The sequence below is a fragment of the Vespa velutina genome, chromosome 5 (assembly GCF_912470025.1).
Source record: "Vespa velutina chromosome 5, iVesVel2.1, whole genome shotgun sequence".
NCBI lineage: Eukaryota > Metazoa > Arthropoda > Insecta > Hymenoptera > Vespidae > Vespa > Vespa velutina.
In genome coordinates, this window is record NC_062192.1 from 1635505 (window position 1) to 1663334 (window position 27830).

General features: G+C 30.9%; 3 protein-coding genes across 7 annotated transcripts in view; 2 read left to right on the forward strand and 1 right to left on the reverse strand.

The window, feature by feature from the left end:
- LOC124949299 (cyclic nucleotide-gated channel cone photoreceptor subunit alpha-like) overlaps positions 1–11357 on the forward strand; it is a 69573-nt gene extending 58216 nt beyond the window's left edge. The window contains exons 4-6 of the mRNA XM_047494157.1: positions 2269–2499; positions 7578–8471; positions 11034–11357. Of these exons, the coding sequence (XP_047350113.1) occupies positions 2269–2499; positions 7578–8471; positions 11034–11148 (1240 nt within the window). The 3' untranslated portion in view covers positions 11149–11357. The remainder of the gene's footprint in view (positions 1–2268; positions 2500–7577; positions 8472–11033) is intronic.
- The window catches only part of LOC124949297 (NCK-interacting protein with SH3 domain), a 31342-nt gene continuing 12411 nt past the window's right edge, over positions 8900–27830 (reverse strand). The window contains exon 10 of one of the 2 annotated variants that reach the window (XR_007101027.1): positions 8900–11129. The gene's annotated coding sequence lies outside the window, so the exon portion shown is untranslated. Of the gene's footprint in view, positions 11130–26143; positions 27385–27830 lie in introns of those variants that run through there. The other variant, XR_007101026.1, reaches the window with a different exon arrangement.
- Positions 15828–27351, forward strand: LOC124949294 (translocon-associated protein subunit gamma-like). 4 transcript variants are annotated; one of them, XM_047494139.1, is made up of 8 exons: positions 15828–17289; positions 21071–21294; positions 21508–22825; positions 23089–23562; positions 23719–26505; positions 26755–26882; positions 26960–27051; positions 27135–27351. In XM_047494139.1, exons 1-5 carry the CDS (start codon positions 17098–17100, stop codon positions 24352–24354), a joined length of 2844 nt encoding a protein of 947 aa, XP_047350095.1. In that variant the 5' UTR covers positions 15828–17097; the 3' UTR covers positions 24355–26505; positions 26755–26882; positions 26960–27051; positions 27135–27351. The 4 variants fall into 4 exon arrangements, with proteins under 4 accessions (XP_047350095.1, XP_047350096.1, XP_047350097.1 ...); XM_047494140.1 differs by lacking the exon at positions 15828–17289 and adding an exon at positions 18821–20289; XM_047494141.1 differs by lacking the exon at positions 15828–17289 and adding an exon at positions 20298–20902.

The window sequence follows — 27830 nt, forward strand, 5'->3', positions numbered from 1 at the left end:
TAAAATTATAACGAGCCTTACACGTTATATCGCCCTTTGAACGAAATACGCATTTTCGTCTATTCAACAGAACTTCCTTCCCACGTGAAAAACAAATTTATTCTTGTAACAATTTCCAACAATTATTAAACGTATAAAAAGAAAAAGATATCTCAATGATTCTCTTTTTCTGTATTTTATAATACAATATTTAAAGAAAGAAGAAGAAGAAAAAAAAAAAAGAAAAAAAGAAATGAAAGAAAATATGATGGAATTGAACTGACGGAAACAGAAAGAAATAATGAAGAAATAGTTGATCGTGAATGATATAACAAAAGAATGACAGATAAAGAGAGAGAGAGAGAGAGAGAGAGAGAGAGAGAGAGAGAGAGAGAGAGATTACTACAAATTCGAAAAAAAAACGGATAAGAAGAGAGAAAGATAACGCTTGATAAATTTTCATTACATTTAACCCCATTTGCATTTACAATCTTATCTTATAAGCATATAATAAACATTTGTCTCTTGTTAAAATGTTAAAATGATATCAATCCTTGATAAGAGGAATTTCTTATTTTTAAAATGTACATACGTAGAAAATTTTTACCGCCCCTGAAAGTATGCAACCACCCAAGCTTAATCGATAACGTTGTCTGCGACTGTTATTCCTCGATAAAGAAACTTTTTTGACCCCTCTTGAATGTCTACGGACTTTCAAACTTTCTTTAAGATCCTTAAAAGTTCGTTCTGTTTTTTTTCTTCACTATGATGTACGGAGCGTTGCCTATCTTCGGGAGTCAAGTTAAATATTCATATGTAAAAAAAAAAAAAAGATATCAAAGAAATTAATAAATAAAAGATAAAATAACGATTGATAATTAATAATAAATAATTCATAGTCATTTATAAAATTAATTAAAAATATTAAATCGTTTCAATGTACATCTTTTCACAAATGGCTTATAAGATGGTAAAGATGCGTCAAAGTGGCTATCTAGAGCAAGAACTATATATGGACAAAATGATTTTTGTTGTTCCTAAACAAAGGTATAGTGCTTTTTAGCTAAGAGGATTCCTTTACAAAGTTAAATACGTCATAACAAAAAGGAAATCGTTTCGTTCGAAGGTAGAATGCGAGAGAACGACGTTCTCGCGTGTTTCTACGAAAGGAGGATAAGAAACGTAAAAGTAATTGGACCGATTAAGAGGCAATAACGCAAAAAGTGCATGGTTGAAGATGGTCAAGGACGAGAGGTCAAGTGTCAAAGAGTTTAAATAAATGAAAAATCATAAATTTTTTCCCCACTCCACCTCACCCACTTCATCCTAATCCACGCTCGCATCACAAAAATTAATTACGGATACGATATAACGTTGTTGGGACATCTCACTGTGTCAGATCTGATCCATTTTATTGTTAGGATATTGAAAAAAAAAAAAGAAGAAAAAAAAGGAGAAAGAAAAAGAAAAGAGAAGAGAAAAAAATAAAAAAGGAATTGAACGAGATAGTCGTTTCTTTGATCGATTATGGTAGCTTCTACGAACGGTACAGTCGAAAGACCATTGAAAGATCAAACGAAATTTCTTCGGTGTATCTTTATCGAAAGACGCAAAGCTTTTCGATGCTTTTAGCAAGTTGATGCTCAATTGTTTTACCAGATTATAGGGGCTTCTCACGAACTTACCCTCTATTATTGGATATACAGGACATCGACCAACTTTCCTTGCCCAATACTTCTTTCTCCTTCTCTTTTAACAAACTAGCGAATATATATATATATATATATATATATATATATATATATATATATATATATGTCACACATAATGTGCCATAAGCAAATCGAAAGCAAGAAATGTTACGTGGTGACGTTGGATACTCAGAGGGCCACAAAAAATGGAGACGAATATATACATACATATATATATACATATATATATATATATATATATTCCTAAGATTAGAAATAGAAAGGAGTGAGAGCGAGCGAGTTAGATGGATAAAAAGAAGCTGGGATCGATCTGTTATAAACGTTTAAACAGTTTACGTTCCTTTCTCAGCACCCCAATTGAAGGCATACATACGGACAACATCGACGTTTATGTGTGTTGATGAGAGAAAGAGAGAGGTAGAATATATGAATCTGTGTGTATGTATATATTTATGTGTATATGTATATGGATGTATGTATGTATGTATGTATGTATGTATGTATATTTGTATACGTGAGAGTGAGAGAGAGAGAGAGAGAGAGGGGCAACCCGTCCGGGTTTTGTCTTCTTTCGCAGATCATTGGGCTTCTACGAGAGAGATGCATCAATCAGCGAACATGGATCCTTCGAGAAGGAGATAACGAGTCTTCGTGGTACCTCGACGACCTCGGAATCTTTGGATAGCACTGGCCTCGATACGGAAATACCAGCTGCTGCAAGAAGGCCTCGTAGTACGAGGGGTTCGCAAAAGTGGAGTAACGTACGCGCCGTCATGGCGCTATATTCTTCCCTTCGCAAAATAAAGAGGTATTCCCGCCATTGCTCGATATGGACGGTAACCTCTACTATCGGCACTATCTATCGTCATTCTTATCTATCGACTTATCATTGACGACACCATTATTCGCTATTTAAATTCTCCTTAATCGGTATTGATAACAACTGATTCGTTTTTCTTTCCTTTTTCTTCTTTCTTTTCTTTTTTTTTTTTTTCTTTTCTTTCCTTTTCTTTTCTTGCTCTCTTATTTTTCTTCCGTCATTCTCTTGACAAAATTAAATCAAATTAATTCGTTAATTGAAAGTACAGCGAGTATAAGAAGAAGGAAAGAAAGGAATATATGACGAACGTCAAAATGAAAGTATTACGTCGCTTTTATGTGTATTGAGATTTTCTTTTCTTTTTTTCTTTTTTTTTTTTTTTCTTTTTTTTTTTTTATTTCCTTTTTCTTTTCCTTATTCAAAATTCTATCAATTTCATCTTACATGAAATAATGAAAATCTAAATGAAAGTTTTACCTGGCCATTGATTATTATAAATTACTATAATTTCTGTTGAGTGTCATTAATTTTCAATAATATTAATTTTTATATAAAAAAAAAAAAAAGAAAAAAAGAGAAAATATAAAATATCGAATTGGAACAGTTGTATTCAATTCCTATTATTTAAAAACGAAACTCGAACCGTACATCGAAATTCTTATCGTTATAACGGTACACATAACATATGATTTATCTTGTAACTATGCTTAATCGTGACATAAACTCATTATTCTCGGAAAAGCACTCGCGGCAAAATAGACAAGCGTGTAATCTATTATTTGATATCTAGAGAATAGAGATAGGTATCGTGTATCCAACTTAATACTACGATTCATGAAAATCAATCACTTTCTCTGACAGAATTAAAGAGCTTTCTCTGCTTTTATCTTTTATTCTATGGGAAGTGTTCAAAAGTTTAATATAGAAAAATAATAATAATGTTCTCAAATGGAAATGGTCATTCTTTGTTTCTTTTCTTTTTTTTCCTTTCTTCTCTCTCTCTCTCTCTCTTTCTCTTTTTTTCCTTCGAAATTTACGAGATCAAATTGATCAACTGATGTATGAAATAAAAGGAAAAAGTGCAGTTTATCAAATTTATGTTATCGAAAAGTCAGTTTTTCATGCAACCATAAATTCGACTAACGAAAGAAGAAGAAGAAGAAGAAGAAGGAATAAAAAAAAAAAAAAGAAAAAAAAAGAAAAGAAAAGAAAGAAAGAAAAAATGAAAAAACAATGGAGAATACTTTTTCTTCAGTCTTATATGATTTACATTAATCCTCCCCATAAGTATAATAGAAATAAAACAATGTTCATAAATTCGCGGCTCGATCTTCAATATTTATCCTTAAATGAGAAAAAAAATAATTAAAAGAAAAACAGATAATAATGATGAAAAAAAAAAAAAATAAATAAAATAAAATAAAATAATAATAATAATAATAATAATAATTAATAAAAAAAGAAAGAGAGAAAATTAATGGACTATTCTAATTTTAATATATAAACATGTATAACATCGTTATTAGATGTTATTCGTTCGCGCGAGTGTTTCTCTCGGACGATGCTCGATCTCTATGATACGAAATGAACTGAGAATATCTGTATTCTATACATGTACGGTCCGAGTATAGTATATTTTACACATAGAGCTCATGAAATAATCTCCTACATATACACCTTTCATCATACAGGGTCGTAGCTTTCTCGCACGCTTCTCTCATAGCAAATAGATCGAAAATGAAGAAGTACTTGTCTAAAAAAAAGAAATAAAAAAAAAAAGAGAAGGGGAAAATAATATACCGAAGCCGTATAATACGAATGGAGAAAAGTTTGAATAGAACTGATAGACCACTGTCGTTCTGCATCCGTTTGTTAACTGACGTTAGAATAATTCGCATAGTAATTCCATTTCTACAAGGAGAGAGCATGATCCCTCGTTTTTCTTTTTTTTTTTTTTTTCTTTTTAGTAATGTTCATTAACTCTCTTGTCATGAAAGTGAAGTGCATCGTGAGTTATTCATTCTCTCGAATTTGTTTTTCCTTTTCTCTCTCTCTCTCTCTCTCTCTCTCTCTCTCTCTCTCTTTCTCTCTCTCTCTCTCTCTCTCTTTCTCTCTCTCTCTTTCATTTTTTTAATTTACTTCGCGCATAACGAAAGAACATTCCTTTTCTCTCTCGCAATTAATCGATCAGTTTTGGTCGATGTGTGTAATATTACAAAAAAAAGGAGAAAAAGAAAGGAAAAGAAAAAAAAAAAAGAAAGAAAAATAATATTATCGTATTATAAACGAAAAACTCACGAGAACGTTTGCTAGTTTGCATTTAAAAACGCTTACCTACGTTGTGTTTTATGCATCCGAATTATTAGATTGACGCGCGCATTGATCGTCAGGTGGGAGAAGAAAAAAAAAAAAAAAAAGAAAAAAGAAAGAAAAAGAAAATTTATTTACAACACTTAATATTGCATAATACATTTTTTCATTTTCAATTGATATCAAATTAAATGACGATTATTTATTATCGTTGATATCGAAAGATATACATAATTGTATTCTTTTTTTCTTCAAGACGATCGATGGATGTGTCAAAAACGGACATAGCTGTGTATTTAATAATTTTAAGAATTTTCAATGAATTATACAATCAAAGTAAGTATTCAAATAAAAATCTAAGCTACGACCCTGTTACTCGTAACATACGTACACTTTAAACACGATTACTCGTTCATTAAAACTCGAACGAAACTTTTCTATTGCAATTTTTAAATTTATCCGACAACCTACAGTTTATTTTATCAATAAAACATAAAATAACGAACTACAATCACGTCACTAGAATTCTATTTTATCGGGTTGTCTGATCTTTTATATCATACTATTTGATGGACTACATATATGATCGATACGAAACGATCGATTTTATTTAACTTTTATAATATAAAATTACTATATAACACGTAAAAAGATTTCGCCTAACAAAATTTCATTATTTAATTTAAAACGAGCATTTCTTTCTTTTCTTTTTTTTCTTTTAATACAAAAAATATATCTAACCATGGAAAAAAAAGATATAAAACCGCAATTTTTGAGTTTTCTGCGAAAAATCAATTGCGAAAAATTTTCTCTTATAAAAATTTCATTCTAACAACAACAACAACAAAAACAACAACAACAACAACAGCAACAACAACAACAACAACAACAACAACAACAGCAACAAAAACAACATCAACAACAACAGCATCGACAACACGAACAAAAATGAACACTTTACATGGGTGTGTTAAAATTGAAGAATGCAAAAGTAGTAGCATCTTCGATAAAGATCTTTAGTTACGTTCTATCTCTGTCTAACGTACTTGGATTCTCGATGTTTCCATCTTTGTCTGTTTGCCTATTTATCTGTCTGTCTGTCTGTCTGTTTGTCTGTCTCTCTATCCGCTCTCTGCCAGTCTGTCGTCTGTCTGTCTGTCTGTCTGTCTGTCTGTCTGTTTGCCTCTTATCCATCTGATGCTCTGGCTAAACTATCTACTTGATTCTCGCTCACTCTCTTCTTACTTTATATCTATCAAAAAAAAAAAAAAAAAAAAAAAAAAAAAAAAAAAAAAAATCTGACTTGACTCTGCATCACTTTTAGAATTAGAATTAATCGCCGATTTTGTCTCGATTTTGTCTCGAAAAAGCAAACGCTGTTTGTTTCTTTCCATGAACGTATCTCTTAGGTATTGATATTAACGGTGATAGACCGTAGGAACCTTGTCTTTTGTTGTATGCAACAATATTTACTGATATATCACATCAGTGTGTTAGGTTGTATGTGACGACGTGTTTTCTTGTCTTGTTCTTTAAAAAAAAAAAAAAATTGGTATACATGAGTTAATAATAATCAAAAAAAAAAAAATATATATATATATATAGGCACAAGGATTGCGATTATGCATTTTTGAACATCACGTTCGATCGCATTTTATTAAATAAATGCATGCGTTCTTACGTTGAACCTAACTTTCACGAGCTTTTATCTCTTATAAAATAGTATGGGCCGAGAAAATGCTTGAAAATTCATTAAAACCCATTTGCGCCGTCCTTTTAATTTAATTACAAATAATATCGCGTATTGATAAAAATCAAATTAACGAGGCGTAAATAATGTTTCGATAATTGTCGTAAATAATAGTCTTTCAAAAAAAAAAAGAAAAAAAAAAAAAAAAAGAGAAACAAAAAGAAAAAAGAAAAAAAAATAGGAAAAAAAAAGAAAGAAAAGGAAAAAAAAATCCCAGTTATAGTTACAATAAAAATTATCGTTTACATGGGTAACTCTAACAGAACAGATTTACGATATGATCCGACGTGTTCTCGAGTATTTTATTACAGGTATCAACGATATATCTTCGTTTGTTGTAAGTTTTACGACTTTTCAAGACAATAGAACGTAAAATTGCTTCGTGTCTCAAAACACTCGTGATTTAGCTTTCGTTTTTACGATATATGTGTGTATCCTTTACGATCCATCAATTTCTTTTTTTTTTTTTTCTCTCTCTCTTTGTTCCTCTCGCGGTCAAAGATTTAGAAACCTTAAATCGCGTTTATAGTATCATGTAAAGTTTAAATACATCGTTAATAAATTTCGTGTTAGAAAGTGAAAAAAAAAAGACGCAACATTTATTTCCCACGGATAGAGATTTCGTTGCTTTATTTAAAAAAAAAAAAATTTTTTTTTTTTTATTTTTTTTTTTAAGCACCTACCGGCTACACCCAATCTCTTAGGCCAGTGTTTTTCAAATTGTCAAAGAAATATAATTTCATTTGTCAAGATTTTATAAATTAACGAATGATAAATATGCAATTAGAAAAACACTGCAGTAGATCGAGATTGTTCTCTGTAGTTCACTTCGTATAGAGAAAAAGAAGGAAAAAAAAAAAAGAAAAAAGAAAAGCAGAAATCTTTGATATAAAATAGCTTGGACAAGAGTTTTAGTCAATCCCATTAATCCGAGTTAGATCGATCGTCGACCGTTTAAAAGTTTTTGATCGGCGATCCGTCGTTATTTTTTTTTTTCTGTTCGCAGAACGAAAAGCAATCAACGTTGGATGAAACTACGAACAACGGTACAGCTATCATCCGCGATATCAACGATCCAAAAGAAGCCGCCATTAAAACGAGAAGATTCCTTTTTGAAGAGATTTTCAACGCGTCAAATACCAGAGAGTCAAGAGACGGTAGATACCGGCGAAGGTGAGGGTGACGCGACTGACGAAAAAGATTCGAGCGGACGACGAAGAAGACGACCTAGAAGGACACAGAAAGCACCAAGAACGGTGGTCAATCCTGACGAAAATTTTTATTACTATTGGCTGATGTTACTTTCATCCTGTGTCCTTTATAATCTTTGGACACTTATTGTCAGACAAAGTTTACCAGAATTACAAGCATTGGCGCCGGCTGCTTGGCTTGCCTGCGACGGCTTTACAGATCTAGTATTTTTCTTAGACGTTGTCGTACAATTTCGTACAGGTTATCTCGAGCAAGGACTTATGGTCTACAACAACAAAAAATTAGCTGGACATTATCTCAAATCTAAATGCTTTATACTCGATCTATTAGCATTATTACCGCTCGATCTATTACAGTTCAATCTCGGTAGCAATCCAATGTTAAGGTTTCCAAGGTTCCTCAAGATCTATCGTGTGTATAATTATTATTACATGGTAGAGTCACGTACAGTTTATCCAAATTTATGGCGTGTACTCAATCTCATTCATATATTATTAATACTCGCACATTGGTTCGGTTGTTTCTACTATCTCCTAAGCGAAGCCGAAGGATTCCAAGGTGATTGGGTCTATCCATACAGACCGGGTGAATATGCGACCTTGACCAGGAAATACCTGGGATCTCTCTATTGGTCTACTCTAACTCTGACAACAATTGGCGATCTACCCACACCGGAGACCAACGCCGAGTGAGTGACATATCATCTACTTCGACGATACGTTTTTCTTCTCTCCGTTCCACTTCCTGACTCTCGTGTCTTCTTTCCTTGTTGAAAGAGATCAAGTGAGAAAGAGAAAAAGAGAAAGAGAGAGCGAAAGAGAGAGAGAAAGAGAGAGAGAGAGAAAGAGTGAAAGAGAGAGAGAGAGAGAGAGAGAGAGAGAGAGAGAGAGAGGGAGAGAATGAAGGCTTTTTTTCTTTAAAGTACCTTTTTATAGGGTCTAGGATCATCCCCTAATCTTTTGCAAATGCAATATCTACCCTGTTTTTTTTTTTTTTTATATATCTTTTATTTTATTTTAATTCACCTCGTTGAATTCCGATTTACGATTTTATTCTTTTTCTTTCTTTTTGTTAAAATTGAATTTGTAATCAGAAAATAAAACTTTTGATATATTGTTTTCCTTTTTTTTCTTTTCTTTTTTTTTTTTTTTTTTTTTGAAAAGTATTCGTTCTACTTTCGAAGAATTTGAAAGAATACGTCGTTTTTAAATCCTATTCTTTAATGTAAGCTTTTATAAGGCTTATCCTTTGATCTTTTGCAACATATGCAGTATCTTTTTTTTTTTTTTCTTTTTATTCTTTTTTATATTTCTTTCTCTTTTATTCTTAATTCATCTCGTTAGATTCTGATTTAAGTAAATTTACGATCTAGGTAAATTATCTTTTTCAAGATTATTTTTTCTTTCCGATAGAAAGTGAATTTTTGAGAAAATTTTACGTATTATTTGTTTTACCTTCGAACCATTTGAAAAAATTCGTCGTATTTAAAATCTAATTTAAAAAAAAAAAAAATAAATAAATATAATTATCAATATATATTATCTTTTATACGGTTAGATATATTACAGTATCGCGCATCATGCTTCGTAATATAATTAAAAATTTTCATAACGAACGTTATTTCAAAGTTTTAGCAACGAGCAAATTGTTTTTATCCTGAAACAAAAAACATCTTTTTAAATATATATCATGTTGACGGACCATAATTTATCATAACATATAGAATCTTTTTTTTTTTTTTTCTTTATTCCTTCACAAATCTACGTTCTTGTTACGTTCGTTTGATATTTCACGATTATCTAAAAAGTGACGGAAATATGAAGGAAAACGAGTAAAAAAATGAAGGACAAAGTAAATAATTATAATTAAAAATATTATGAAAAGTAAACTGCTGGCTCGATTTACAATTTACAAGCATAATATGAAAGTAATATTTATATAAAGGGTGGATCAGAAATTAGTACTAGTAATTGTAATTTTATGTAATTTTATGCTTATAATCCGATAAAAGAAATTAATTCGAAAAGTTTTGAAAAAGATTATATATCATCTAATAATTTTTAGGCTCACTTTATATTATATATATATAATTTATATAATATTAAAATTTTTTTTTAAATTCTTAAAATCGAATTAATAAATTTGACCCGCAAACGGTTCATATATAAACCGATTTTAAATCGATCGAAAATAAAAAGCTTTGAATTGTTGCAAAGTTTATAGAGAAACTCTCCTTGCTCCTCTCTCGTAATAAAAGACTTGAACGTCGTCAAAGTTATTTCTGCAAAATATTCTATGCTCCATAGTGATAAGAAGTGGTAGGTGATAATATTTCACGACGAACGGAAGGGCATCGTAGTGACATGTGAAAAATGTTACACGCAGAGAATATATTTGCTTTTTACGGGATAACATTCAACGAGTTTCTTTTTGCGAGAGCTCGATTTTACGAAGAATGTGACGAATAAGATGTATGCCATACAAGTACCTGCACTTTGCAAAGAAACGAAATCTAAATATTTCCCTCGATATATTACATTTTTACGACATCGAAGAATGAAAATGAATATATATATCTAATTTAATTTATTGGAATGATAAAGAGAGTATCATCAAAAATAAGCAAAAAAACAAACAAAAAAAAAACAAAAAAAAACAAAAAGAAAAAGAATAGACTTTAGGGGATTCATTGGTAAAGGTGAGTAAAAAACGTTTAAGTTAAAAGTGAATCGAAAAAGGAATTATTTGATAAAATCCTAAACAATTTGATGTCATTAAAAAAGATTTGCTTGATTTTTCTTTTGTTTCTTTCATAGAACGTAAACAATGAATTAGTAAGTAAAGTTTATAAATTACACAGACACACGTGTGTGTGTGAGTGTGTGTGTGTGTGTGTGTTTGTGTGTGTTTGTGTATGTGTGTGTATATGTAATTAGATAAAAATTACTGATATCATTAAAGTTATATCACATTTTTTATGGATGCATGTTGACTAAAAAAAATAATTTTTAGCATGAATTTATCATTATAGATTGTAAATCCATAATGTATGAACAGCCCCCCCCCTCCCCCTTCCCCTATATAAAGGAGACACGAGGCTCGCGTTTATGGCAATGCAATAGGTTTAACGATCCCATTTATAAAGGGACAAAAACCTCGAGGTTTCATTGTCTCTTAAGTTAGTTTCTAGAGAATTAGTTGCTTAGGAATTAGAATCGTGAAAGCGGCTTTGTTGTTGTTGTGTTGGCAGAGTCCTAGCGGGCGGCAATCCCCGGAGCCTCGCTCGTCGCGGCCGACTGTCCCGACTTCTGCAGTTCAAGCATAACGGAGGGTATTTGTATCGTTCCTTGAACAAAAATGATTGAAAGAATGAAAGAAAGAAAGAAAGAAAGAAAGAGAAAAAGAACGAAGGGTGTGAAAGTACGAGCGAGAGAAAATATACGAATTCGTTCACGATAAATGCGAAAGATATTCAAAATATAATCTGATAAAATTATTAACAATTATTATATAATAATAGAATATAAAAATCACTATGTACCTTTATATGTATGTATATTAATATACATACACATATATAAATGTATATATATATATGTATATGTATATGTATATGTATATGTATATGTATATGTATATGTATATGTATATGTATATGTATGTATAATGAAATTTATTAAATAATTAATTTATAATATTTTCATAACATAATGACTATTAATTTATATGTCTATCTAGTATTTAATTAAAAAAATTATGTTATAATAATACATTAATATTTCTAAATTTCTTTCGTATTTATGCGTACGATAAGTATCAGAATGAATCAATGAAGTTATGACAGTAAGAATGATACTCGAATGACGAGAGAGAATGTATGAATGAAATTTATTTGTGCAATTTATTAAGGCAAAGGACAGGTAAGAATTGATAACAATTGTATACAAGCTTGAAGTTCGACTGAAATTTATGCATAAATGGGGGAAAAAAAAAGAACAAAACAAAAAAAAAAAACAAAAAGGAAAAAAAAAGGTAGAAAAAGGAAAAAGTATAATACGATTATAGGAAAAATTTCACGATTGTAATAAATAATTGCAACGGGAAGTTGTTCGTTTTAGTTAACAAGATGAACGTAAAAAATCAAACGATATGGTTGGACAATGTTCGTGGTATTTGTGGTAGGAGAAGACAAGGGTAGAGTTAATTAATCTTTGTTTGGCTATTACCACTAAACACGCGATTAGACAATTCTATTTCGATGTTCCACTTAATTACCCACAAGGAAATACGTGCGGTGTTAATCGATTGCTCCAAGTATTTCCATTATTCCTCAGAATTTAGGGAAACAAGAATATAATTCAATCGTGTTTACATAAGAAAAGAAACAAAAAAAAAATTAAATCCTTATCGAGTCTGCATTGTTTTTATGTTTCTCATTTTTTCCTTTTTTCTTTCGCTTTCATTTATTTATTTCTTTTTTTTCTGTTTTGTTTCCTTTCTTTTTCTTTTTCTCTTTTTTTCTTTTTTTCCCCCTTCAATCTCATCACAAACGGATTTCTAATGGAAAACAGACATAAAACAAATTTAAAAACTTCGTGGAAACTAATTTGAATAATATACAGGGGGAAAAAAATATTCTACTTACTGACCTACGACTAAATAAATTAAAATTGAATTTTAATGACTTCCTCACTAATGCAACGATATCATTTGTATTATATCAACTGATAATACGTCAATTTTGTTAATACAATATAAATTAACTTTTCGATAATTCGACTTGTGTAGAATTTTGCACGTGACAAAGGTAGAATTTTGAATAAGTATAATCCCAAATGACGATATGTCATTTGGCATATGTACTCTATAGATGCATATATAACTCATGAGCTCTTTTTCAAATCCTACATTCCCACAATCCTTCTAAACCTCGTTCGATTAATCAAAAGGATAAAGTACTCATGAATCAAACTTCGTTTTATAACATTCAATCGATAAGCTCATTGATAGATAAACGTTTTATCGCAAGAGCAAACAATGAACCAAATCAAAATATACGATATTGACGATAAAACATTGTAATATTGTTTTCTTTCTGATTCGTTAACAAACAAAACAAAATAAAAAAAAATAAATAAACAAAAAAAAGACAAAACAAAACAAAAATATACATTACGATTAAACGTCAAAATTGACGTTATCAGTCCTAATAATTTATTCATTCATTTACGCTAACACATTCTCGCATTCAATATTATCATCCGATACGATAGAGATTATTATTATTATTCCACTTATAGGCGAATTGCCCTGTTCAACGTCGAATCGGACAAACGTGCTTCAATCGTGTGCACTATATACCGTGTGCGAATTATCCAAGTGATAGTTCACGCTATCCAAGTAATTAGTCGTTGATGTCATGTTCAATAAAACGAACGCTCGTTTACTAATATTAAATGCAAATTCTATAGCACATTGCTAGGAGTAATAAACTAATTCAAGTATTAAAAAGTCAATTGATCGTTGAACAATTCAATCTTATATTTAAGAGAATACACACACACACACATATATATATATATATCAATCGATTTCAATTATGATTATAACGATTTGAACATTTTTCGCATTATAATTCGATTTATTGAAATATTATTTCTTTTAAAAGGAAACATAAATTGATCATTTTCTCTTATATCGATGTTAATTGAATTCAATTATAATTATGACGATTTGAACATTTTTCACGTTATAATTCGATTTATTGAAATATATCTTTTTTTTTTCAAAACATAAATTTATCATTTATTTTTCGTCCAATCAGAAAAGTTTCTTAAGTTTTGAATAATACGTTCTTATAGCTAAAAGGATATATATCAATTGATTTTTAATTAATACTATTTTTTTTTTTTTTTTTTTTCAAATAAATTAATTTCTCAATATTAAAAGGAAAATGCGTAAAGGACTTATTTTGAGGATCTTTTTTAATGGATTCGTGCAATTTCGGTAAAATGGAGTTTCGATAAAAACCGTGACAAGTCAATTTCGTTGGGAGTAGAGAGAACGCTAATCCTCTTGGAATTAAAATCCTGATTTCTTCGAGCAGAGAGTAGGATATCGAAAGATGTAATGACCAGCTCGATGAATTTCTTATTTAAGAGAAAAAGAAAGACAGAAGGAAAAATAGAGAGAGAGAGAGAGAGAGAGAGAGAGAGAGAGAGACGAGAGAAACGAGAGATAGATTACACTAAGGTAAATGATTTCCGTCGTAAGAGAGGAAATTACTTCGATTAAACTATTTATATTCGTTCTTCCGTAAAATGAAAGAAAATTTCCTCGAGACATTTACGTCGGTCCACATTGTACTAATATTTTCATTCTCTGATAAGAAATAAAGATCCGCATAAGACGATAATAGATATAAAATTTGATCTTCGATATGTCCTCGCTTTTGTGAAATTATTTACTTATCTGAAAGAAAAAAAAAAAAGAAGGTAAAAAAAAAAATATATATTTATTTATACAATAATTCTCATCATTTTTCGACAGTTTTAATATATCTCAAAGATTTTCATCGATTTACGCGTCGTTTACATATTCTTATATGTACAATCAAACGATTTCTTAAAATCTCCGAGATCACAGCAATATTCGTAATACAAATATATACAAATATATATATATATATATATATATATACACGTTCAAAGACGATCATCTCATACTAGTCTCTCTCTCTCTCTCTCTCTCTCTCTCTCTCTCTCTCTCTCTCTCTCTCTCTCTCTCTTTCGCGCGAGCTAAGATAACGATTTATTCATCTTATGGATTTTCAGATATAAGATAGAACGAATTCTAAATCATCCAGTGAATTTGGTGTATCGATCGATCGATCGAAATTAATTTAATGTATCGCATCGAGTAAACGGAGTTGACGGCAAATAGCCGTCTATATCTTAGTAGAAGACGATTCCATCTTGAAATTTATATTTGTCGCTTGAATAAATGTCATTGGAATTATGTTAACGTTGATGGACAGGCAATAAATCTTACAAGATGGATTTGTAAATAATTAAGCTGATTGATAGGTCCAATGATAATAATCTTTATCATGTAAATTAATGTAAACTATAAAGGTAATTGATGATATTACTTAGATGAAAATCAATATTAATATAATATAATATCAACGTAACATAGGAAGTAACTAACGAACGAAGGATCAGCCATTACATTGTAACATTCGAAACTCGCTCACGTTCGTACAAATCCTCGCGAGATCACACTTGCATAACTTCACTGCAGAGATCAAATCGTAAACCTAATTTCTCGGTTCTATGGACTTAGCCTCGGGCTTTTGATTCCTTCTCGATTTCTCCGATAAACTCGATACGTATACGATCGACAGCAATGGCCATTTCGGCTCGTAATAGAGTACCGAACATAAACTTATATTTTGATTGTCTTAAAAAGTATAGAAAATATAATCTTAGAAAGAATTTTATATCGTTCGATATCATAACATCCTGAAAGAATTTTTGTATCGTCCAATTTTTTTATGATATTTAAAATCTACATTTCTATCCCGATTAAATTCATACATGCATTATTTTAATATTTTATATGAAACAAATTTCAAACGTGCAAGATAAAAAATTTACCCATTTAATGGACAAAGATCGGAAGAAAAAAGGAAAGAAAGAAATAATGAAAATAATATCGTAGAAAGTGTTTCCTTTGAGATAAAAATAAAGAAAAAAAAAAAATAAATAAATAAATAAATAAATATATAATATAAAACATCATTACATTCCAATTATCATTAATATATCCAAAGTTTTCTTAATAATTCATATCAATTAATTCATATCCGTATAATTTCCAATTAAAATGTATTTCGAATATTTAAATTCGAACGTATTCCTGAGTAATATATTAAAAATCAAAAATATAAAAGAAGAAAGAAAAAAAAAAAAAAAAAAAGAAAAAGAAAAAGAAACAATGTGCTCGAAAGAAAAATTTTCAAATTTCTTCTTATAGACAGGACAGACGGGGGTTGGGGCTGGGGGGTAGGGAAGAAAAAAAAAAGAAATGCACAATGATATCGTGTCAAAGGATGAAGCATCATCGATCTTGTATGACGTAAAGACACGTCATCGATCAAGGGAGGATATTAATATATTCGCTTGGAAGAACTTTTACTAGACGAGTTCATATGTGAATGACGCAAACGTTCGACGTATCGTATCGCACGCTTTCATTAAGTCGGAAAATACGATAATCGAGTTAGGTGGATGGATAGGGTAAAGGGCAAACGGTGAAAGAACAAGATAGGACGATGTACGATATTTCTTCGTAAGAGAGAGAGAGAGAGAGAGAGAGAGAGAGAGAGAGAGAGAGAAAGTACGTGTATTGACTAAAAATACCGTATCGAGGGTCGCAACCGTAAGAAAATTCTCGAGAAAACGAACGAGGAAGGAGAGAAAGCAAACGAAAGAAAAAAGGAGTAGATTTCAATATGTAGATATGTGTGTGTGTGTGTATATATATATGTGTGTGTAAGAGAAAAAAAGAGAGAAAGAAAATGAATGAAAGAAAGAGAAACAAGATTGTAAAAAGGGAGTTCGAGGTCATCGAAAGAACAAGAATTTCGTGCCGGAAGGGTAAAAAGGAAACGAGACGGAAGAGAATTTTTGGAATGGAAGGAACGTGGAAAAAGAGAGAGAGAGAGAGAGAGAGAGAGAGAGAGAGAGAGAGAGAGAGAGAGAGAGTATGTACGTATATATGTATGAATGTGTATGTAAGAGAGCAAGATAGGGGTAGAAAAAGGAAATGTCTATGTATGTGTGAGACAGAGAAAATAAAGTGAGAATCTGAAGCAATGAGGTCTGAATGAGAAAATAAAGTATATGTACGTGTATGTTTCTGTATGTATGTACAAGAGAGAGAGAGAGAGAGAGAGAGAGAGAGAGAGAGAGAGAGAGAGAGAGAGAGAGAGAGAGAGAAAGGAAGGAAGGAAGAAAGGAAGGAAGGAAGGAAGGAAGAAAGAAAGAAAGAAAGGATATGAATAAAGAAAGAGAGAAAGGCTCCGGCGGGGGCCGCTCGTCAAAATCATCGAGGACACTGATCACATCCCTCTTGGACTGATTGGCTCTTTTTCTCGCTTCCTGATTCGCAGGTATGTCTTCACGATAGTCAGCTACCTGATCGGCGTCTTCATATTCGCAACAATCGTCGGACAGGTTGGAAACGTAATCACCAACAGGAATGCTAATCGATTGGAGTTCGAGAGACTGCTTGATGGCGCAAAGACTTATATGAGGCATCACAAAGTGCCTGGTGGAATGAAAAGGAGGGTTCTCAGGTGGTACGACTACAGCTGGTCACGTGGTAGGATACAAGGTGGTGGTGATATCAACACTGCTTTGGGTCTACTTCCTGATAAACTCAAGACAGAACTCGCTTTACACGTCAATCTTGCTGTACTCAAGAAGGTTACCATTTTTCAGGTGAGATCGCCCTCGTCTTATCTCTTTATTTTTATTATTGTATCTTTCTTTCTTTCTTTCTTTCTTTCTTTCTTTCTTTCTTTTTATTTTATGATGATAAAGGTATAGATAAGAGATTAATGAGATTTAATTTCTCGTGTATGTATGTGTATATTTATATGTGTTTGTATGTAATTCTTTTTTTCTCTATATATCTATTATTTAACGCATTCTCCTTTTGTTTCCAAACGTTTCTCTTTTTGTATTGTACCTACATTTTCATAATTCCTTTTAATTCCAGCACTTCCATGCTTATGTTATTATATATGTGATCGACTTAACTCGTTACAGTAATGTTTCGCTTCTAACATACTCCAGTACTTTCTAGTTAGTTTCTTGAATAAATAACAATCGAGTTTTTAACGTAATACATCACGGCGAATATATGGAATAATAAGGATATTTAGAAACGTACGTATATATATATATATTTATAATAAATTAATTTAATGAACTTTTGTCAATAGTTTCAAATTTTATCTTTCTTTTATAAAAATATTTAAGTTCGAATAAACATCTGGGAAGATCACTCTAATGATACAATTTTTCGTATTTTATTTCACGTGACCCGGAACGAGTTGAAATTTACTTAATGGTCCGCCTCTTGGCAACCCACGATCGATAAAGTTTTTGTAAAGGATAGAGAACATCTCTCTTAGAATAATTCAAAGATTTTTCTTTAGAATTCAGTTTAACCCAACCAGTAGGCAGATTCGATTCAACGAGCAGTTTGAAATTGTCTACGATATTCGTCCTGCTTTTTATTTTATCGAGGAATATTGACGTTTGAAATGTCGATAGCGACGTTTTTATACGTTCGCAAGACGATAAACAAAAATAAAAAATAAAAAAAAGAAATTAAAAAAAATCTTCGATAGAAAGCTATACTACCTACGTATATGTATTTTCGAGGATTTTCGAGGCTTCGTTCGTCATTCTAGAAAAAAGAACGATCGAATCGATGTGAACGATCACTTTTATGAGGAACGTTTGGAAACTTTCAACTTTATCTCCTATAAAAATATACAGAGAAAGGAGAAAGATTCGACTGTTTCTTTTTTCTTCGAGAATATTTTCTTTCGAGAAGAAAAAAAGAATAGAAAGAAAGAAAAAAAGAAAAAAAAGCTTCAAAGAAAATCGAAATATTGCTTATAATTCGTTTTTTTTTTTTTTTTTTTTTTTTTTTTTTTTTTGGAATGGATTCGTTTATAGTGATACTCGTTAATTCTATTATAAAATCATATAACTTTTAAAGTATACATTTAACTATATGCATACATGTATATTTGTAGTTTCTGTAAAAACACACAAATTGTAGATTTATCATTTTGATAAAATATACATATGAAGCATATCATTTAAAATGAAACAAATGTGTATATCTGTATTTTGTATTTTTTAATTTTATTTATTTCTTACTTTATTTAATTTTATTAATATAAAATTATTTATGTTTTTATGTTTTTAATGTTTCTTTTTCTTTATATCTAAATTATACTTAATACAATATAATAATATTATATCATAATATATATATATATATCCTATGTTCAAAATATAACGTTACAAATTTTTATCTCGAAAATACAGCATTTCCGAGAAAAATTGTTCAGAGAAGAGTTATCCAATTTCAAGGGTGAAATATAATGGCACTTATTGTTTTTTATTTAATGAAAGGTTTCCAGGTCATTTCAAGGCCAACTTTGGTTTGTTCAAATAGGAACCTACATTTTTTATAAGGGTAATGTATTCTACGAAAAAAGATTCTACGAAAAAAGAATTATTGTCTGATATAATTCTTCATGGCGCATAAGAAAAAAGGAATTAGGTTATAGAGTATTAAATATAATTTCATTTAATATTGTATAAAAATAAAGATGATTTATCAGAGCTCTACGTGACGTTTGTATAAAATTACAATAATAATAATTCTAATATATTTTTGATGACAGTCATTATTTAAGACAAATCTTTAAATATAAATACGATCTTTTATTAAATGAAAGGCTAAAGCTTCGAAATTGTGTCTGAAAGTCCAAAAGAACAGAAAGAAAAGAAAAGAAAAAGAAAAAAAAGAAAAGAAAGAAAGAAAGAAAGAAAGACAGACAGAAAGTAAAGAATGGAAAAGGGGGATCCGTTGAAATTGATAGCGTAGAAAATTTTCGTAAGTTTCTTTGATAAAAAAAAGTAAGAACGATCCGTCAAAAAAGCTTCGTTGACGCTTAGAACGAAGAAACAAAAAAAAAAAAAAAGAAAAGATTTGTAAAATGAGAAGAATGTAAGGAAAGAGGGCGAAGATACGGGAAAAAAAGAAAAAAAATATGTAAACGTTAGATCGAGAGACTGGCAACGCAGGCATCATCATGAAAATAATATCCGAAGAATTTCCATTACCTCGAGAGTACCACCCACTCGGCTCCTCTTTCTTATATAAAAGAGAACCCAGAACGAAATAGAAAGGAAAGGAAAAGGAAAAGAAGACCGAAAAGAAGAGGAAGAAGAAGAAGAAGAAGAGGGAAAAAAAGGAAGAAAAAAGAATAGTTCTATCGACTAAGAGGTCACCGATACGACCGCTATCACCTTCGTCTTTTAAACTTTAACCTCTTTTCTTCTTTTTACTTTTGATTTGTTCCTTCATCCATTCGTTTCAAATACTACGTAACAATGAAGTTGAGTAAAGTATAATAGTGAGTATTATACAGGGTGGATAAAAAGCTTCTAACCTCGTAGTTTTGCAACTAATGTAAAAAGAAGAAAAAAATAAATAAATAAATAAATAAATAAATAAATAAAATGACAAAAGATAAAACAGTCGAAAAATTTTCGAAAAAATTGATTGACATTTAAGATCACCTAGGAACTTTTGACCTACCGTATATATCGTTGTACGTTTACTCGGAAAATTTATGTAAATTCGTTTATTGGCAATTTGGTCGATAGCACTCGACGAAATATCGACAGGTAGGATATACCCTTCAAAATTCTAACTGCATACTCTCGATAGAGAAAATTTCATAAAGCTACCACGTTAAAAATTGTAGAAGTTACATACGTGAGATGATAGCACGTGAATCATTTCAAAGAACGTTATTTAATTGAGTTAGCAACTGTTACTGCGTTTACGATGGATTTATGGGATTCATCATTTCGATGTTTTTTTTTTTTTTCTTATTAATTTATCCTTATCTATAAAGATAATGTCTACTGTTTGATGAAGTTAAATTGCGTAAAAAAAAAGTGAAAGACAAATCGAAAGAAAAAAAAAAAAAAAGAAAAAAAAGAACTGATTGACTTTACGTGACTTATACTGTTCGCATACATTTGTATGCAGAACAATCAAAGTGAACAATCAGAAAAAAAAAAAGAAAGAAAAGAAAAAAAAGAAATACTCCGATTATTATTATGGGCAACCGTAATTGGCAGATTTGTGCCACTTTTAATTACAATACGGAACGTTTCAATAAGACCTCGTCACATTTCATAATTACTTTTAATTAACATGTCCTTTAAACGTACGTTTATATAGAAGTAGAATTATGAATAGCGAGTTGACTTTCTACATTAAAATAAATCGGTAATTTATAATCTAATGTTTTCTTTTCTTTTCATTTCATGATTGATAATATTTTTATTATTTCTCCAAAAATAAATACTTTGGTCTTTGATAAGAAAAATTTCATTGATATATTTTATAGTTAAAAAGAAAGAAAGAAAACGGAAAAAACACATGGTACTGTTTCAGGAATGTCAACCAGAATTTTTGCACGACCTCGTATTAAAAATGAAAGCCTACATCTTCACACCGGGTGACTCTATATGCCGTAAGGGTGAAGTAGCTAGAGAAATGTTCATAATAGCGGACGGTATACTCGAGGTAATCAGCGAAACTGGAAGAGTTCTTACAACGATGAAAGCCGGCGACTTTTTTGGTGAAATTGGCATACTCAATCTCGACGGATTAAATAAGTGAGTTATGAGATATATTAATGTTACTAATGACATATGCCTATAGATATATAAGTTACTTCTATCAGAAACAAAAGAGACTTCTTATTCATTTCTAAGAAAAGCAAAAAAAAAAAAAAAGAATATTTCTATTTTTACATATTTCTATTGAAATGGCACAGGAGAGAATCGTCAAATTATTTCAATGTAAAATAAAAACGATAAAAATTTCAGACGAACAGCTGACGTCCGATCGGTTGGATATTCCGAATTATTTAGTCTATCACGCGAGGACGTTCTAGCAGCAATGAAGGATTATCCAGAAGCCCAAGAAATTTTACAAAATCTTGGAAGAAAACGATTGATGGAAGCAAAGAGAGTAGCACGTGCATCGAGACAACCAACGTCACCTGGACACGACTCGTCGGACAACAGTACCGGTAAAAGAATCGTGGACAAGTTAAAGAGCGATGTGAAAGGTTGGAAGAACGTTTTAAGAAAAAGTAAACGTAATACTAGACCAGAAGAGAGTTTAGAATTGCAACCGTTGACATCAAAAACACCGTCCAGTTCAACGAAGAGACAACGACACAAGGTAGAAGATGTACAAGATACTGCAACAACAAATGCAATTCAAGAACCACCTGTGTCACCTTTGGGTGCTGGTCTACCTCTTCTCTCAATATTAAAATTACTCAAGGAGAAAGAAGAACGAGAGGAGAGACGTAATCTAATGGAGACTCAAGTTCACGTGCCTGAACAACAGCCGCCACCGGCTGAAGCACTTGTTCCAACTAATCCTAATTTATCATTCACACAAAGAGTACTCTTATTAAAAGCTAAAAACGAACAAGAGGCACAAGCTCAAGCGGAAAAGGAAGCCACGATGAAGGAGCCTTTATTGTCAAAGAATACGACTGTAACGGAAAATGTTCAAGAAGATTCGAAGGAGACACAACAAAAGATTGCCGATAAAATATCGATACCAAAAGTATCATCTTTGGTTGATAAACGACAGTTTCAATCTACGAATAATGTTGTGGTACCATCGATAATTCCAAAACCTTCACCATCCGTCGCAACAATCGAAAATACACCAACGACTAACGACGTTGTTGTCTCAAATGGTACTACCAATGTTAAAAAACCTTGGGCTATGCTCAAAGATGCTTCCTTAACTACTACTACTACAACAACTTTCTTGATGTCATCTTCGACGATAAAGAACAATATACCTCAAAGAAGTTCACCAATTAAAAGACCGCAAACGAAACAACAACAAAGTCTTGCTCATCTCAGGCAACAAACCAAAATGTATGCTTCCGTCGACGATCTATCGCCAGAATATTGCGGCCTACCGTTCGTTAAGAAGCTCAAGATATTGAACGAAAGGCAAAAGCTTGCTGAACTTGAGAAAGCAGTGAGAAGTTCTAGTTTAGACTGCGGTGAAAATTCCAATTTAACTACTTTCGATGGGAGTCTCACTCGTAGCCATTCTGAAGCCTGTGCTATTGAATATGCAAGAAAACTTGCTAAACTCAATCAAGTACGGGTATGTCGAAACAAAAAAATCTTTTATTAAATTCTTACTTTTGAATAAATTTCAGAAAAAAATAATTGACATTAGAACTAACAATAATTCCATTTTATAAAATAATTCCATTAAAAATTTTTTTATTAATCACAATTTTGTCAGTTTGACCAATTTAATAGTTCTAGTGTTAAATAAGATCATTTTTTAAACCTTCACAAACAAGTCAAATACCTTCCCAAACAAATACTTTTCCTAATAGTAATATTTTTAATATAAAATAGGGTCTAAAAAGTCCATCTTCACCAACGGAACCATTATCACCGGAAAATGAGACACTCGAAAGGCGAGACTTAAAGAGCATCTTGAAGAAACTCTCAGCAAGTAGTAGAACAGGTAGTTCGGATACTTCAGCAACGAGTATACCTGATCGTGAAGCTGCTACTGCCGAATTAAGACGATTAATGAGAGCACCAACGATCGAAGGTTATGCTGCCAGACATACGAAATTATCGAAAAGTGTAACCTTCAATAAATATACATTACAAAGTCCACCGTCCGAGCAGAGCCCAGGAAATTATCCTCTCGGGGATCAGTTGTCTGAATCTCAGGAACAGACCTCACTGCCACCGCCCAATAAAATTACTTTCCGTCCTTCGGGCAGTGAGGCTATTCTGCAAATGGAGACTAAACAACAAGAAGAGGAATATCTTAGAAAATTCGTATCGGGTATTATAGAAATCATACAAGCACGTTTAGTAAGTATAGACATATATCGTACACCTACATCATAATAAGAATCTTGGAAAATTTATTATTTATCTTTTCTTTGTTTTTCTTTGTTCGTTTTTTTCTTTCTTTCTTTCTTTTTCCTTCTTTTTTCTCTTTTTTTCTTTTTCTCTTTTTTTTTGTAGGAGGAGGACATTCAAAATAAATTCGGACGAGAATTCGTTTCCTTGGAATTAGAGATTCGTAAGCGAGACGAAATCATTTCACAACTTCAAGGAAGGATACAAGAATTGGAAGAAAATGAAAGAAGAAAATGTGACGAAGTAATAGCTCTTACCGGCGATGACAGTACAAAACACGACATTTCCCTCGAGGAAGATTTGGACGATGATAACGAGGAAGAATATGACGACGATAGGGAAGATCATCCTTTTATGAGAGATGGCTCGGTGGATACTGTTTTAACAGCTCGTTCACGTGGTTATGGACGACCTTCGCCAACGAGCGAATCTTCGCACAACAGAAGATCCTGGGAAGAACATTCCGAGGAGGAAACTTTAGAATTACAGGAATTACCAAGATCAATAGTTCCACAAAGTTTGTGGAGAGACGAAGTTGCAATAGATTTGGAATCCAATAGCGAAAGTAGTAAATCCGAAGATGATGATGGTGGTTGTCATTCTCGAACGTTACCATCTGGTAGCGATAGCGACGACGAAGATACCAAAAGTGAATGTGCCAAGGATTGGGAAGCTAAGATGCTTGCTGAAGAGCTCGAGGCGAGACAGAGAAGTAGCGAAAATGATAGCCCAGGTTCCTAGCGCATTAACGAGGTCCTAGAAGTATTCTGTTATTTAACGAATACAATGCGCACCGACAATTGGAGAAGTGCAGCAGCTGGTAGTGGAGCTTTTTGTGAAAACGATTGCCCTTACTTGCAATTAGACTTTAATAGTTTGACTAGTCGTAGAGAGACTATGATGTAGTTCTCCTTGATCGAGTTCAAGATTGAGATTAATGCGTATATGAAAAGAGAGAAAGAGAAAAAGAGAGAGGGGGGAGGGGGGGAATTGCAGGATAGTCGCTCGTTTTCTACAGAAAGGATTCTAATTTCTAATGTGAATCCAAATGTACGTACAATTTTCGTGAACACACAATGCCTTTTACTTTTCTATCTTCGAATCCTGAATTTAAAAGTGTTAATTTTTAATGTAAAGTTTTCTTTTCCTTTTCTTTTTTTTTCTTTTTTTTTCTTTTTTTTTTTTTTTTTTTTTTTTTTTTAATTCATCATAAAACGTCTCTTCTTCTTTTTATTTCGATTAAAGACTCATTTTGAAATCCTTCTCTTGCAAATTCGAATAGTCACTTTCAAATATATTACACGTAGCGATTATCGAATGATCAAACAAAATTATTCTCGGCTAAGGATTACCTCAAATCGTCGCTCGTCATTTCGGTAAGTCTTTAAAATACTCGTCGCGTCGATCTCATTGTTCTATTAATTCATTATTATTAATTTCATTTAAAAAAAAAAGGTGTATTAATATTGTTTGAAAAAAAAAAAAAAAAAAAAAAAAAAAAAAAAAAAATACTTTCTTGCGTTTTTTACATTTGGGATAATAATCGACAAAGTTTTCCATATTTATCGAATGAAACAGAAGTTATTGTTGATACGATTTATCGAGTTACAGTAAAATACACGATAAAGTTGCGATGAATTATCTCATGTAAAGATATTTAAAAAAAAAAAAAAAAAAAAGAAAAAAAGGAAAAAAAAAAGGAAAAAAAAAGAAAAAAAATACAAATTACACATAAAGTTTTTAAGATACTTATGTCAATTTTTACGTTTATATAATGCCAAATGATTTATTTATATCCTTTGTTCTCGTTCACGATTAACTTTTTAAAAGCTGCACCACAAATGATTAGACGTGTTTGATAAATACGATGCAAAGTTTCAAATGATTAAAAAAAAAAAAAAAAAAAAAAAAAAAAAAAAAGTATGCGTTTATGTGTATCCATAATATATACACATTATACGTGATTCAAAAGCAAAATGACAAATATATTAAGTATATCAACCAGACCAAGCTCAATATTTCTAGATTCTTTACAAAATACATCTCTATTAAGTGACAAAGGACTATTAAGTAAGAGAAAGAAACTATTAAGATATTGTAAATATTAGCCTATAATTTATTTATCTATGAATGAGAGAAGAAGAGCGAATGTACGAGTAGGATAATAAAACGAAAAAAAAAAAAGAAAAAATAACACAGAAATAAAAGAAATACAAGGATATGAGCGCCTTTGTGTGAAAGTGAACGTTAAATTCAGTGGATTGTGAATGAGCATTTTAGATGCTGTCATGTACCTATTACGAGGACGAAAGGAATATACAATAAAGCAAACAACGTTTTCAAGTCTTGGAATTTTTACATTACCTAAAAATATAATTACACATAAAATTGATAATTAAAAAGATTAATAAGACTCAATAACTATAATAAAGTCAAGTAATTCAGTAATATTTATAAAGATATATAAGATAAAATTGTGTAGTTTCTCGTTTAGTGTTTCAAAAAAAAAAAAAAAAAAAAAAAAATGAAACTTGCCTCCATTAATTCACCACGTGATCAATACGTTTCAATAAACTCCGCTAGAGAGCACCGTCTGTATGTCCAACCTAAGTGACGTTTCGTTTGACACGTCGGCACACGCGCTACACTTGCAACGTTTCTGCGCATGCGTCGAATTCGACTATAACAGAAGGACACTTAATTTTGTACAAATAACGTCTCTGTGTCAATCAATTATTTTGTATTTAAAAAAATATTCAAAAATGTCAGGAAAATCAAAAGCATTTACTAAAGAGGAAGAACTTCTACTTCAGGATTTTTCCAGAAACGTTTCTACCAAATCTTCTGCATTATTTTATGGTAATGCTCTTATCGTCTCTGCGATCCCTATTTGTAAGTATGATAATATTATACACATTTTATAATTTTTAAATGTTATTTTTTAACCGATTGAAATTTTACTTTTTTTCTTCTTCATTTTAAGTAGATTTTCTTTCATGGCTTTATATTTTATTAAACGAATTTATTAGTATTTAATAATTTCTCTAGTTAACCTCAAATTTATAATCTTCATTATTTTCGAAATCGTTCATTTCAATCGATTTATTTATATATATATATACATGTATATATATATTACAGGGCTATTTTGGAGGATTCATATGATTGATCTATATACTAATTTGATATCTTTCGTTTTGGTCACTTTAATAAGCACATATACTCTTGCTCTTGCATATAAGAATACAAAGTTTATTCTCAAGCACAAGGTACGTTAAATTTTTTAATTATGTATTTTTATTAACATAAAATTTCTTTGTACTAAAATCATGTTTTTATTTAATAGATCGCAGTAAAGAGAGAAGATGCAGTTACTAAAGAGATGAATCGCAAACTTGCAGAGGATAAGAAAATGAGTAAAAAAGAAAAGGATGAAAGGTATTAATTTTTCTATAATTTTATATGGAGTATTTACTATTTCCAAATTAAAATTAATACATTATTGTGTACTTTTTTTTAAGGATTTTGTGGAAGAAAAATGAAGTAGCTGATTATGAAGCGACGACCTTCTCTATCTTCTACAACAATGCTTTGTTCCTTGCATTCGTCATAGTATCATCATTTTACATATTAAGAGCATTCTCTCCAGCAGTAAATTATATACTTTCTGTGGGTGCTACCAGTGCATTGTTAGCATTGTTATCTACAGGTTCTCAATAATAATAACAATTCAATGATTCCACTGATTATTTCACTTCTACAAAATTCAACCTACAATAAAATCTTTTTTTATATAAACTCTTACTAATAGATAATAAACGTAATTATTTATAATTAAATCATAAAATTCATAGATGAGTATTAATTAAATTAAATGAATTAATTGAAGTGATAAATGATCAATAATTTCTATAACTTATATTATGACAATTATTTCGTAATCGTGAGAAAGTTTTTTCTTTCTTCTTCTTCTTTTTTTTTTTTTTTTTTTTTTTTTTTTAAATTAAAAATCACCTTGTGTAAGAGTTATTAGAACTTTTACAACTTACATATTCCTTCGAGACGATGGTTCATAGTCGTAAAATAATTCAAGATGACGAAGCGAAGTGCCTTGTAGCGCGAAGTAACGTATTTTATGAGTCGGAGAAAAACGAGAAGATCTTACCCAGTTATATGTACATATGGATCGACGTACGTAGACCTGTCTGAAGTTTTAT